This window comes from Misgurnus anguillicaudatus, chromosome 20, assembly GCF_027580225.2.
Source record: "Misgurnus anguillicaudatus chromosome 20, ASM2758022v2, whole genome shotgun sequence".
Classification (NCBI taxonomy): Eukaryota; Metazoa; Chordata; class Actinopteri; order Cypriniformes; family Cobitidae; genus Misgurnus; species Misgurnus anguillicaudatus.
In genome coordinates, this window is record NC_073356.2 from 34,682,535 (window position 1) to 34,696,417 (window position 13,883).

At 40.3% G+C, this 13,883-nt stretch overlaps 1 protein-coding gene across 4 annotated transcripts in view; it reads right to left on the reverse strand.

Moving 5' to 3' along the window:
- col22a1 (collagen, type XXII, alpha 1) overlaps positions 1-13,883 on the reverse strand; it is a 114,955-nt gene that overhangs the window by 50,266 nt on the left and 50,806 nt on the right. For 2 of the 4 annotated variants that reach the window (XM_073858590.1, XM_073858588.1), the window contains 6 exons: positions 13,271-13,309; positions 8,934-8,987; positions 7,101-7,154; positions 6,947-7,000; positions 6,531-6,584; positions 6,354-6,398 (listed from right to left, as the gene is read on the reverse strand). In XM_073858590.1, coding sequence (XP_073714691.1) covers positions 6,354-6,398; positions 6,531-6,584; positions 6,947-7,000; positions 7,101-7,154; positions 8,934-8,987; positions 13,271-13,309 — 300 coding nt within the window. The remainder of the gene's footprint in view (positions 1-6,353; positions 6,399-6,530; positions 6,585-6,946; positions 7,001-7,100; positions 7,155-8,933; positions 8,988-13,270; positions 13,310-13,883) is intronic. The other 2 variants (XM_073858589.1, XM_073858587.1) reach the window with 1 other exon arrangement.

Consider the following 13,883-nt stretch of genomic DNA (forward strand, 5'->3'; position numbering starts at 1 on the left):
AGGAATTGAGAAACACGATCATCTTCAGCTTCACAACTGAAATCTGCATTTGATTGAGGGTGTGGTCGACGGGACAGTCCATCGGCATCCAGGTTTTTCTTTCCTGCTCTATATTGAAGGCTGAAATTGAAATTTGATAAAGAAGCAAGCCAACGGTGTCCAGCAGCATCGAGCTTGGCTGATGTCAATATATACGTCAGTGGGTTATTATCTGTCATGACAACAAACTCCACTCCATACAGGTAATCATAGAATTTTTCAGTTATGGCCCACTTTAAGGCTAAAAATTCCAGCTTGTGGGTGGGATAACGTTTCTCACAATTTGATAGCCCCCTGCTGGCAAATGCGATAACCCTCAGATGGCCTTCTTGCTCTTGATATAAGGCAGCTCCCAGGCCTTGCAGGCTGGCATCTGTGTGAAGGATGTACGGCAACTTAGGATTTGCAAACCCTAACACTGGAGCGCTGGTGAGCTTCTCAATTAAAGTCTGAAAAGAAACATCACACTCTGGTGTCCACCTGCTACCAAAAGGCTTCTTAAAGTCAATGTTTGAGGGAGATCTGGAATCTTTTTTCTTCCGGTGTGGACAATAACCAGCCGTAAGTGCATTTAGAGGCTTGGCAATCCTTGAGTAGTCCCGGACAAATCTCCGATAATACCCAGTGAATCCTAAGAATGATTTCAGTTCACGGATGTTAGTGGGTTTCGGCCAGGTAGTAAGTGCCGAGATTTTATCTGGGTCAGTCTCCACACCGTTTTCCGAAACAATGTGGCCAAGATACTTCACTGATTTCATGAAGAAATGACACTTATCAGGAGAAAGCTTAAGACCGAACTCTTTTAATCTGTTTAAGACTCTCATGAGGCGTTCTTCATGTTCCTCCAGACTGTTTGAGAAAACAATTAGATCGTCAAGAAAGACAAGAACTTCTTTCAGGTGCAGGCTGCCCACACATTTTTCCATGACACGTTGGAAAGTGCTGGGTGCATTTGTGACCCCTTGTGGCAATCTGTTAAATTCCCAGAAACCCATTGGTGTCACAAATGCTGTCTTATGTTTGTCCTCCTCTTCTACCTCGACTTGATAATACCCTGATTTCAAGTCCATAACTGAAAACCATTTAGATCCTGTTAAGGCGGAGAACGTCTCTTCAATGTTGGGCAGCGCATAGGCATCCTTTATTGTTTGATTATTCAACTTCCGATAATCTACGCAGAGGCGGATGGACCCATTTTTCTTTTTTACCACCACTATGGGTGAGGCGAATGGACTTTCAGACTCCCGAATGATGTTTGCTTCTTTGAGTTCCTGTAAATGTAATCTAACAGCCTCATAATCAGAAGGATGGATAGGTCTCACCCGTTGTTTAAAAGGGGTTGGGTCAAAAAGGCGAATTTTGTGCTTAACTGCTGTGGTATGTCCATAATCAAGATCATTTGTTGCAAAGACGTCAGAAATGGAATTAAGCTTTTCTGTAATCCTGTTTTTCCACTCTTCAGAGAGAGGTGAGTTGGTGAAATCAAAAGAGATCTTATTATCATGGTTAGTGGAACACATGGCATTGCAGCTAACCACTGCAGAGGGAAGAAATTTTGACTCTTTCTCTTCCACAGGAGTCTCCTTCAGTGATGACAGAACAGATGGAACATAAAGCTCAGCTAAGCAGCACTTTCTTGGAAGTGTTATTTCGTGGGCAGTTTCGTTCTGAAGAAGAATAGGCACTTTAAATGACGTTCTTCTAGGACTCGTGAGGACATAACTGCAAAGAAGTAAGCCACTAGGAAGGTTGGAGTGAGCGCATGGCTCCACCACAAGGGATGCATTTGTGGCTGTAGACACGCCCCTCACGTATCCATCCAAAACCATCTTTTGACCAGCAGGTATTTTGATGCTCTGTCTCCCGTTCAGTTTGACTTGGCCCACTTTTCCATTTCGTTGTTCAATGGTGTGTCTGCGCAACAGGGTTTGGACTAAAGCGGAGTATGGAGGTAGTCCTTTAAGAACAGTATGGCCATTTCTGGTTGTGGCACAAGATCTGAACAAGATATCAAGAGTGTTAGTGCCGACAAGTACTGGGATTTCAAGATTGAATTTGTAATCAGGAATGACAAGGGCTAGTGTGGTGACAGTTTCAGCTTTCCCAGTGATATCTTCAGGAAAATGCATGTCAACTTCTATGTAGCCCAAATACGGCACGGTCTGCCCCCCAGCTCCCTCAACCTCAATGAGATTTTCTAAAGAAAGGATTGGACAGGATGATAAGTAAGTGTCATAAAAAGACTTGGACACAGTTGTCACCTGTGACCCTGAATCAAGAAGGGAAATACAAGGCTTTCCTTCAATGATGATTTCAGCTGTACATTTGGGACCTATGATACTAGAAGTTAGCTCACTATCATTAGCTAAACCATTGGAAGGGTTTTGATTTTGTATAGCTTCTCTTTTTAATTCATTGGGACACTTTATTTGGCAAAGGGCCCCAGTATGTCCCATTACTGAAACCCGCTCTGGTTTAACGGCATGCCAGTTCTCTTTGTCCAATCATCCTGTTTAGCTTTTAGCTCTTTGTACTTTCTGTCTACAAGGGCTTTGTTTATGGAGCCTTCACAGAGTCTGGCTACGTGGCCATCTTCTCCACATCTAAAGCAGAACCACGGCTTTGGCGGTTTAGTTGTTACATGTTGCACATTTGTCTCAACTTTAGCTGGCATTTGCTTTGGACTTTTCACTAATTCAGGTTCATGTCTCTCGTTCTTTTTAGATTTGGAGGATTCTAACTGCAATTTTAAATCGGCCACCTGCCTTCTCAAGGCCTCAGTCTCAGACAGACAAGCTTGCAATAATCCAGAATCACCATAAGCAGAGACATTTGTAGCTAACTGGACATGACTGGCAGCTTTATGCTTCGAACTACCTATGTGTCTCTGCATCCTGTCAAGCTTTGCAGCTCTTCGGTCTTCTTCAGTTCTTAAAAGCAACAACAACTCAGCAAAGTCGGGTGGTGTTCTTGCCTTAGACTCAAGCTGAAGAGTAAGTATCAAAGAGTGATCCCAACACCCACGCTGGAACTGTTTTAGTAGGTGCCGATTTGCAGAGGACTCCTTTACTCCGCTCCGCCTGACAGCAGTGCTAAGAATGGTCTGTAATCTCTGTAAGTAGTCGGAAGCTTTTTCACCGGCATCCTGGTGAGTATTTAGGAACCTGGCAAAGATCTCATCGCCATCCTCTACCAGCCCGTAAGCAGAATCAAGGAGCTTTACATAATCTTTTGGAGGGGCAGTGGAACCCAATTGTTTGACTACATCTGAGGCTGGGGGTAAGAGACTTTCAAGGATCTTTCTCCGCTGAACATCTGGAGGCAGAGAATCTTGTAGTAGAAGGTCAACATGGAGGCACCATGTATCAAAGTCAGCCTCACCGAGGGGTTTTGGAACCCTACCAGAAAAGGAACGCAGCCATTTTGAATGTGTTTGCACTGCAGAAGTGTCATTTTTAATGACATGTTCGACAACTATGCGTTGCACCTCAGGTGGGTTTAATTCATCTGTGGTAAGTACATTCAATGTGGGCTTTGAAGTCTTTTTCCTTACTACTAGATCAGATATGCTGTCAGATTTTGGGACAGTGGATTTCACTTTTCCTCTTTTAAGCTGTGATTTTCCTTTGCATCTTTGCAGGATGGAAGCGCTCTGATCAGTGACATCTGAATCAACGTCACCACTACTGACATCACTGGAATCCAGAGAAGAGTGCTCAGCTTGGGCATGTGACTGTTTAGTGAGTGGGGCTAACACTTTGACAGTATCTATATGCCAAGTCACTGTGGGGTTTCGCACATTGTTAACCTCTAGAGGTAATTCTGGCTCCAGGCTTAAAACAGGACTATGTGAATCAAACTCTACTATTGCAGTTGGCTGCCCTGACTGTACAGCGCTAGGGGCTACCCTCACTATTTTCACTACAACCCCATACTTTTTGAGAGTTTCAGCAATATCATCATCAGTATCTGTATCAGTGACACCTAACACACATACAGAACAATTTGCTTTGACATGGTAGCGCCTTTCAACATCTGAGACACTCATTTTTCTATCAAAAGCCTTTCTCTTTCAAAAAGAATTTTACAGGAAATAAAATGTCACTTGGAAAAATAAAAAAATGTGTGCTCAGGCTGTATTTATCCTCCTGGCTGGCTCGCCACGAAAAGGCTCGATGTAACACTGTAACACTGTACAAAGAAGAATAACAGAATTTGTACTCAAGAGTTCACAGGTGAATTTGGTTCGACTCAAGGAGGATAGAATGACACTGAGCCAAGTTATAAATGAAATTTAACAGCCGGCATTTTAATTGAAAATAAAAAACTTTAGAAATAACTATTCCCACAATTTAAACAGATACTCTTAATACCACAATTAAGGGTGGGAGAAAGTGCTTGATATTGAGCTCAAGATAGAATAAAGAGGAAATAAAAATAAAATTAAATGTCCCAAAGTCTCTTGTATCCTGTGTATATATACTGTCCTCAGATATCCATGTGTGTTGAAACAGTTCTCAATGTGAATGTGTGTAAAGGCCTTTTTGTAAATTTTTCTACCCGGGTAGTGTGTACAAAGTGTGTGAGATCACAGCTTAGCTGTTATATCCCGTAAATCCACAAGGGGGCGTGGGTTCACTCCACGTGTGTAGATCAAAAAGGGCTCTGGCTCGCCAATCAAAAGTAGGTCACGATGCAGAATCAAAATCCACTCATAAAACCCAATCAGAGTTCTCATAAAGAAACACGGTAAATCAACCGAAAAAATCAAATCTTTCACCAGATCTGAGATGCATTTCCAACCTCATGGATGCATGTCCAGCTGGCTTCTTCATCTGAACTAAAAGCAGCCAGTTCACTCAATACACTTAAGTCAACTGCCCTCTAGTGGGCGGGAATGGTACTGCACCAATTACATGAGTCTCTTTCAAAATGTACAAATCAAAAATGTTTCACAAATTAAATTACACATGAAAGTAGTGTTCAATTTAAAGGGGTTACAGTTGTAACAAGAGACTTGACTTGATTGATATTGTGTGACAATGGGCCCTATCTTACACCCAGCGCAATTTACTTTGTCAGTGACGCATGTATCATTTCGTATTTTGCACTGCGCACAGCGGGTTTTTCCCTCCACAGACGCACGTCGGCAAACTAGGGAATGAACTTGCACTCCCTGGGCGGTTCAGCGTAAAAAAGGAGGCGTGCTCCGGCGCAAACCATCTCTTATGCTATTTTGGAGTTTCAAAAAACAATTGCGCTACTAACCAAAAAAAACTAGTCTAAAGTCAGTCAGTGGCGCGTTGCGCGTGGTTCATTATGCTATTTTAAGGGTGCATGCTTGACCATAATGTATAGCGTGCACAAGGCCCATTGCTTATCTAATCTACACAGATGCAACAGTTATTTTTGCAAATCATAAATTGTTACAATAAAAAATATAAGATAAGGGAAATCATTAAATCATAAATTGTTACAATAAAAAATATTAATACATGAGATAAGGGAAATCATTGTGGTGAGCATTGTGGTGATAGTTTTTATTTATTTTGTGTGGCAGCGTTAAACAATTATCATGCAAATAACGATTAAAATATTTTCATAAGTTTGTTGTGTGGCTGTATTATGTTTATTTTATCTAAATAATAATTAAAATGAAAACCTTAATGAACTTGATTTGTAAGTGTACTTTGGGGTTGGACCTTGCTTGCGTTTCTTGTGTCCGATTTCAAAGCCCCCAAACCCTTTCAGCGGTGAGGGTGGACGCAGCGATGTCCTCCTGTGTGCCCGGCGTGCCCGATTTATGCTGGCAAGCTTGGGATCCCCCCCCATCTCCTGACATCATTGTAGTGCTTGGCGCAGCTGATGAGACAATTGCGGCTTCCTCTCACGCCTGTTTAACCGACGCTGATTTGGGCGGGTTTCTTCTATCCCCATACAAAACAACTTCTTTGTCTTTGACTGCTCTTACAAGAACGTCGGTCTCCTCGGCTGTGAACCGCTCCTGGCGTGCGCCTGGTAAATCCGTCCTAATAATAGCATCCCGCCATGGAACTTGCGCCCTTGCGTTTAAGGGGAATGTTGGATAGCGTTCTGATTGGTTTATTTGACGTTACGCCCAAACCACACCTATGAATAATGAACCTACTTCAGACCAACCCCTTATTGATTTGTGCCCGGCGCAAGACTTATTTCTCCCGCCGGGAAAATAGGAACAGCGCCCAAGATCCGCCCACAAAGTCACTTGCGCATTTTGCTTCGCACTTGCCTTTCAGATCATTAAAATAGGGCCCATAGTGTCAATCATCTCTTACCCTATCTCCAGGCATTCCTTTTTCTCCTTTTACTCCTGCGCTGCCCTGACAAAAGAAAACACACATTTGTGAGATGCAGAGAAACACATTCTGTGCTGTATCATCAAAATATCAATTCAATTAATTTCCAATGACGTCCTTATTGGTTTAGATGAGAATTACTGCATGCATACTTACAGAGAGGCCCTGAGCACCTGGTTTTCCTGGAGGGCCAGCATCACCTTGGACACCCTAAATGAAAATGTGCTCAAAATGTCAGATCACATTCAATTTCCAAAAAGAACATCCAGTACAACTTTAGGATTAAACAAAAATACTGCGCTTATTTAAAACATGATGGCTAAATATATAAAGATCTCAGATCCGAAACCCTCTAAGTGCATCTGACATGTTTTCCTGTAAATAAACATTTTCTGCCAATAAACTGGTATTTCTGAATGGCCTGAGGTCGGGATTAAGCGGATTTGAAGCTAAATTATTTGATGAACATATAATATGTGCCGAGAGCATTCAGCTAATATCATCTTATGTTTTGACAGAGATGGCATTTAGCTGGTTTTGCATCATAAGCCTCCATAGCAAGTTGAGATTACCTTCATTCCGAGAGGTCCAGGTAACCCAGCTTCACCCGTAAGTCCTCTATCACCCTTTTTTGTAACACAAAAGTGACATGATGGATCAACATACTGTTGCTACTACAAGACATGATCAATTATATACAAATACATTGAATAATCTGTTACTTACTCTTTCTCCTTTATCGCCTGGTTTCCCAGAAAGACCTGGTAAACCATCTAAACCCTGAACAAATATATAATAATTAAATTAACAAAGACACGTGATGTTACAACATTCTTAAAGGTGCAGTGTGTAAATTTTAATGGCATCCAGTGTTGAGTGGTAGAGGTTTGGAATTGCAACCAAAGGCTCAGTTAACTGCCCACCCATCGCATTTAAAACGAATTAGAGAAGCTACGGTAGCCACCACCAGACAAACATGTCATCTTCAGAGACAGCTTCGTAAAAAAAGTTTGTCCATTAAGGGTTTCTGTAGAAACATGGCGGCACAAAATGGCGACTTCCATGTTAGGAGACCCTCTGTGTATATAGATAAAAATGTCTCATTCTAAGGTGATAAAAACATAAAAGTTTATTATAAAAGGTCTTTATACACCCCTGATCATATAGTTTTGTATATTATTTTGCATTTCTGTCGAGAGATCCTTCTAAAAATTACACACTGCACCTTTAAATAAGTATATGATAGTGAAACGTTGTATTCATTAGCATACAACCCTATTATTATATTATTTACATCTATTTACTTACTGTAAATGTTAACTTTTTTATATATATCATCATTGCGTTATTGTGAAGAAAATACATTTTACAATACATGCCCTATATTATTTCCCACTGAATATTCATTTTCACTCAGAAATCTGAAACCACATACTTTCTTACTATATACAGTAGCAGGTAAGAAACAGTGTCTGAATTTACATTACTCAAGAGTATCCAAAAAATATTCATATGACTTTTTATTCGGCTGGATTCTGAAGTGTGCATTCAATGGGCACTTTAATTTACCGTGAGGCCATAGGATTTTGTAATAGAGATGATGGGTGCATCCCAATTTGATCTTCCAAGGTCGTATTTGAAGGCAAATGATGTCACCACGATGACGGCTGTCCCAATTTCTAAGGTTGGTGAATTTTATATACTGTTGGATAGTTTAATCTGCATCAATGTGTTATATTTTCTAAAATAAAAAATATCTGGCTCAATATTTATTTTTAAAAGTCTTGATAGGACTCAGCTGTGTTGTCCCACTGACCAGCGTAGTGGGTGGGAACAGCAAGTGACACAACTTCCCCCATAGGCTAGACTGTCTCATTTCAGTTCGCTTTGTTGTCTTTAGAGGCGGCCACCTTTAAATATCGAGCCTTGCCTTCAAAGTCTGCAGACTTAAAAGGATCCAGACCCTGGATTGGGATGCACCCGATGTGGCACAACTGACATTGGTAGGTCGCATCACAATGTATGTAGTACGTCCAGATTTCATTCACACTACCCACATTCAGAACATACTTTTTTTTAGAGTTTAACTCAATAGACTATGCGATTTCAAATGCAGCTATAGTCTGCAAATGTTGTTTGGCCCTGTCCCAAATGGAACACTCCGGACTTATGAACTTCCTCAGAGTCCATACTTTGATGACATCATGTAGTGCAGACCTTAGGGACTCTTGACGTGAGTCCACGGGAGCATTTTGGGACAGACTCGGACATAGGAAGTAAAGTTGCCCATCAGTGTGAACTCCCCCATCCGTCGTCTGATTCGTCACAAGGACTTATGGGTTGGTAAAGTGCACAAAGCCTGCTGCAGTGTATGCTTCGCCAAAGACTACATCGCATCAAGATTGCAAAGAGGGGGGGTTGATGAGCACACTTCAAAGCGTAAAAATTACAGATGTAGACTAAGTGAGCACACGCAATTTAAGCCCTTGAGACCGAAAATCCACATGAAGTGCGCCATTTGCTACAGGGCCATTGTTGTTTTTAATGGATGTGTCTTACTCTCTCTCCCCTGTCTCCTCTGTCTCCAGGTTCACCTCGCTCACCTCTGTCCCCCTGTGGAGAGAAACAAAACTTCAGCAAAGCTTACCAGGCAGTTTCAAATGACGTCTGGAGGGGGGTCCTTCGATAACAATTGACTTCTGCCATAAAATTAGCATTTTTGGAAGGGGTCACTGCTTATTTCACATTCCCAGGGCTAAATATCACATTATTGGGGTTGCTTCAACCCGCGGACATGAAAAACAGCCAGCGGCAAGAGTGTTAGAGTAGACCAATTACACGAGAAAACCACAGACTTGGCAACCCAGGGACATGTGGATCTGAAACTCTGCCATGTGCTAAATTATACATGTTTGCAGGGGCCAGATTGATTTGTACTCCTTCATGTATTTTACTTATGCATTTGAGTGTAAAAGTGTTTGTGTGAGAAAACAAACTGGTCTGTTAACCAAAAGAGTCATTTAAAATTCTCTGAAAGATGTGACCGGCAAACCACCAAACCAAAAACTGACAATGTGTTATTGCTTAAAATATGATTCTGAGACATAATGAGACGGCCGTTCCTTTGTTAGGAAGTTATAAACCGCACAACAGGAAACAAAATTACAAACCTGGTTAAAAGATGTGAGGTCACATTATGAAAAAAAAGAAAATCTCAGATCTTTTCTGCTGAATGCAATGAATCTCACACTAATGATAAAACAGCACTAAGGAAAAATCTAGACTGTCGGATGTTATGTGCACTCCAGGGAAACTCCTAGACGTCTGAGAGTCGAAAAGTGCAAAGGCTTTTATGAGCTGATTATAAAGACCTCATACACCGAAGCCTGTAATTACTCTCAATGCTCTCCTTCACTTTTATGAAACCAAACAATAACTGCTGACAAACATTATTAAAAGAAAGTAAAATTATGAAAAAGACACATACACCACTGACCACTTCAGAAGGTCGCCTGTCAATCGTGTCATGTCCGCATTATCATTGGATTTTGGTTTTATAATATCTTTATAATATATACAATCTTATCGAGTTGCTCTCGCATGATGTCATACACCGACCAATCTGCACAGCGACACATTATGAAGTAGTATTGTAGTGTCTAGAACTAGGGTTGTGCCGATAGACGCCAGACATATCGATAATTGCAGTATTTTGTGACGATATTTGGCAATATTTATTATTATTATCATTATAGTTTTAAATTAACTCTTTCACCGCCATTGGCGAGATATCTCGTCAATTAAGAGAAAACGCTTCCCAGCCAATGACGAGATTTTCCGTCTTTCCGCAATACCGCTATTATCCGCAACTTTTTAAACCCGGAAGTATTGCCCTATGGCAAGCTGCTGCGTGTCCGTGTCTGTTTTAAAGATCGCTCTGAATGGGATCTCTATGAAAAGTCTGTCACAAAAATGGAATTATCTCAACTTTTTGCTCAAAATGTGGTGTTTTTGCAGAAACCTACCCATATTCAAAAGCTGATTACAAAAGGTAGGATGAAACTTTTTTTTTTTGTTTGAAAGCAGAGGGTCTGTTCTTTCATTTGGTATATTGTATGTTTATATATTTAAAGAAGCACATTTTCTGGAAGGCATTAAACTTTGGTGAAAATCATGAAAAACGCTGGCGATGGCTGGCAACTTTTTTTTAAAACGCTGGCGGTGAAATATTTAACATGCACATTGCATGCTTTTTCTAACATGAGAGAGATTCCTTCTCGTACGCAGATGGACTTAATGCGCACGTCTTGGACTTTCGCTCGGACCTGAATGTGTCAGGCATGGACTCCTTCCAGAACCAGAACTTGTAATACGCGCGGCTCCTTGAACTAGAGAGGTTTTTAGGCGTGCAGAGGGTTAAAACCAGCAAGTTTGTTGTTCCCACTCCCTGTCACGCAGGAAATTTTAGAGCGCCTGGACTTAATGACGCAGATGAATTAATGGCATCAGTTTTAAGAAGTTTGCTGTTATAACGGTGTTGCCCTTGCTTCTTTTTTTGTCCACCAATCAAGTGACTTGTCATAACTTAGTAAAAATGAACAAATAAATAAATATGTAAACTACTGCCCGCCCCCTGATACTATCGTCTATCGGCGATCTCACAGGCTAACTATAGGACGATCTCATATCGCCAAGCACTATCTAGGACTACTATGTAGTCATTCTGTTGGCTTACATACAGTATCAATTATAAAACTATTTAATTAAATCATCAATGAACATGATTTGTAAGTCCTGTGTCGGACGAATCTCTAGTCGGCAGTAAAGGTAACGTCAACAACTCCCATCAATCAACGCTCCTTCATAGCGTCATCAAGCTGCAATTTTGTTTTTGAATGGCGACCTCTAGTGGTGTAAATGACATACTGTGCCTTTAAAGGGACAGTAAGTAGGGTTTTAAGTGTTTCATTAAATAAAATCAATGTCTTTATTCATAAATATGTCCTCATTGGTTTCAAATGACCTGCTTTTCTTTGTAAGCTCAGAATTTCTTCTCTTTACTTATATTGAACGGGTAAGTTCAAGGAGGTTTCCATGTCGTTCCGCCATACTGATAAACTATAATAGCAGAGAGGGACAAAAAGCACTAACCTACCAACGCGTTTCCACAACGCGTTTTCATTGAGAATACATGAACTAGCTGAAAAGGACAAGGAGATCATTGATTACATAACGGCTACCGTAGTTGCAACGCGCATTTGGAAAAGCGAGGCGCTAGAGAGCACTATTCATTTGAATGCAAAATACAATTTCACCACTAGATGGTGGTAAATCCTACTTATTGTCCCTTTAAAAGCAACATTTTATATTGGATTAAGCTATTTGTGATCAACATAGTATTGAATACAAAAATGTTAATAAATCAGATTGACATTTTTGTATTCAGATTAACAATCTCAGAAAGTCAAGGAAAACATTGATGTTTTTGCAATGCATTATGGGATTGATCTGTAAAGTAAATATTTAACGCTGCAAGTATTTTTCAATGCAGCAAAACTGCTTCTGATGTCTTAAAATGATGTTAAGGTAGGCAGCTTAGAAGAAAGTTATAGTTTCACTATTGCAAAAAACTGTAGGCCCATGTTCTCGAAAATACAACATTAAGGTGATTTACAGAAGACATGTCAACACAAAAAACAGGAAACACGATGCAAGAGAGGACAAACATTGGTAGAAAAAGTCAGGACACATCACAGGCCAGACGCAAACCTGTGATCCAGCGGCACACAATTTCAGTGTGAATGGGTTAACAAAATGACCACGCAAGACAGAGAGAGACAGACAGACAGAAAAACACCTCAAACACAAACATGCGTTTGCGGCATCATGCAGTTTAACCAGCCAACTCCTCAGTGTGTTAACTAACTGACCAATAACACTTAGATATGTGTGAGTACACATGGTGTCAATAAACACAACAACACACACACATTGATCGTGCAAATCACTGACACATAAATACACACACTTACAGCAAATGACAGTACTAATCGTGCATAATGCAAAATAATATTAACATTGAGTCTATTCAAAACTTTCCATCACAATTCTAATAATAATAATTGCTAGTACACTGCTCTGCTGTTGCTAAGGAGTTTTTTTGTGGTTGCTAGGGAGGATGATATTCTGTAACCTACAGTATACCGTATATGCCTCTGTACCTTTTCGCAAATGTATGCCAATTTATTTATAATGTAGTAATCCTAACAGAAAACTAACAGCACTGGGACAGCAGTAAGATTTGCTGTTTTCAGGCATTTATAGGAGTCGTTCAGTATTCAAAGACATTTTTCTAGTTGTGGGCGTCGACTGGCATCTAAATTTGTATGTAAGACTTTTTTCTTTACTTTGTGATGTGGCATAAAACCTTCATCACTCATCAATGTCAATTGGGAAGTTTATAAATATTGCAATGCACAGCAGACATGGTAAACATGTTTAATTGATTAAAGTGAGCTAATGTTGTCATAATCATCTGTGACTTAACTATAAGATATTATAATTGAGCTAAATATGCCCGAGTCTGTGTTTCTGTCATTGGTTATGAATGGTGAGAGTAAGGTTTGCAAGATGGCTTTTTGTGCATAATTCTTCAAACGAGTTTCTCTTTTCTACTCTGTGATTTTGTAATCTTAACCGCTTTCAATGGAAGTAATAAGAGGCTGCTTTTTTAAAAGAGTCTGTTCTTGGATACTTTTACTGTAAATGGTGACTACAAAAAAACATGCCAAAGCTCACACGAAACAACAAAGAGACACAACAAGCACACACAGCACTAAAAACATCCATTGTTTGGTCTAGCTTGAGGAGTTGAGCTGTTAAATTCATGATCTTACCTTTTCCCCTCTATCACCTTTGATAGAGACAGCCTGACCCTGCAAATAATCAATCAACATGGATCAATTATTCTCCAGGACCAGACAGAAACAGTGAGACTGAAACAGAGCAAAATATAAAAGGCAAATAATAATATTCATGCTACCAGTAATAAACTTTTTTAAAGTCCGTGTAAAGTGCTTTCTTAGTTTGTGACACCTAAGATAAATGTGATATTACCCACACAGCCACATATGAATGACTAAGCAAGTAAATAAGTTATCAAAATCTAAAAAAAGGAAAAAGGGGCAGACTTTTTCCGACTTTTAAATACTGCTACAACCTGAACGTATGCACGCGATTGTGTTAGGGGCGGGGCCATGCTCGGTGACTCCAGTCCATCATCGAGCCCTCGTTTTAGCACCGCCCCAAATAATCCTGAACACAGAAATGTGGAAAAACTACTTAACGGTGTAACTACTCAATTTAGTACTACATAGTTCACACTCTTTGTAATGTGTTTTAGCAAAACATGTGTAAGGGGCTATTTAAACCTGGTCACTTCATGCGTTTTCTCTGAAAAGACAAGGTGTAAATGCCCTCCGAAACATTTTAAAGACGGATTTAAATCCC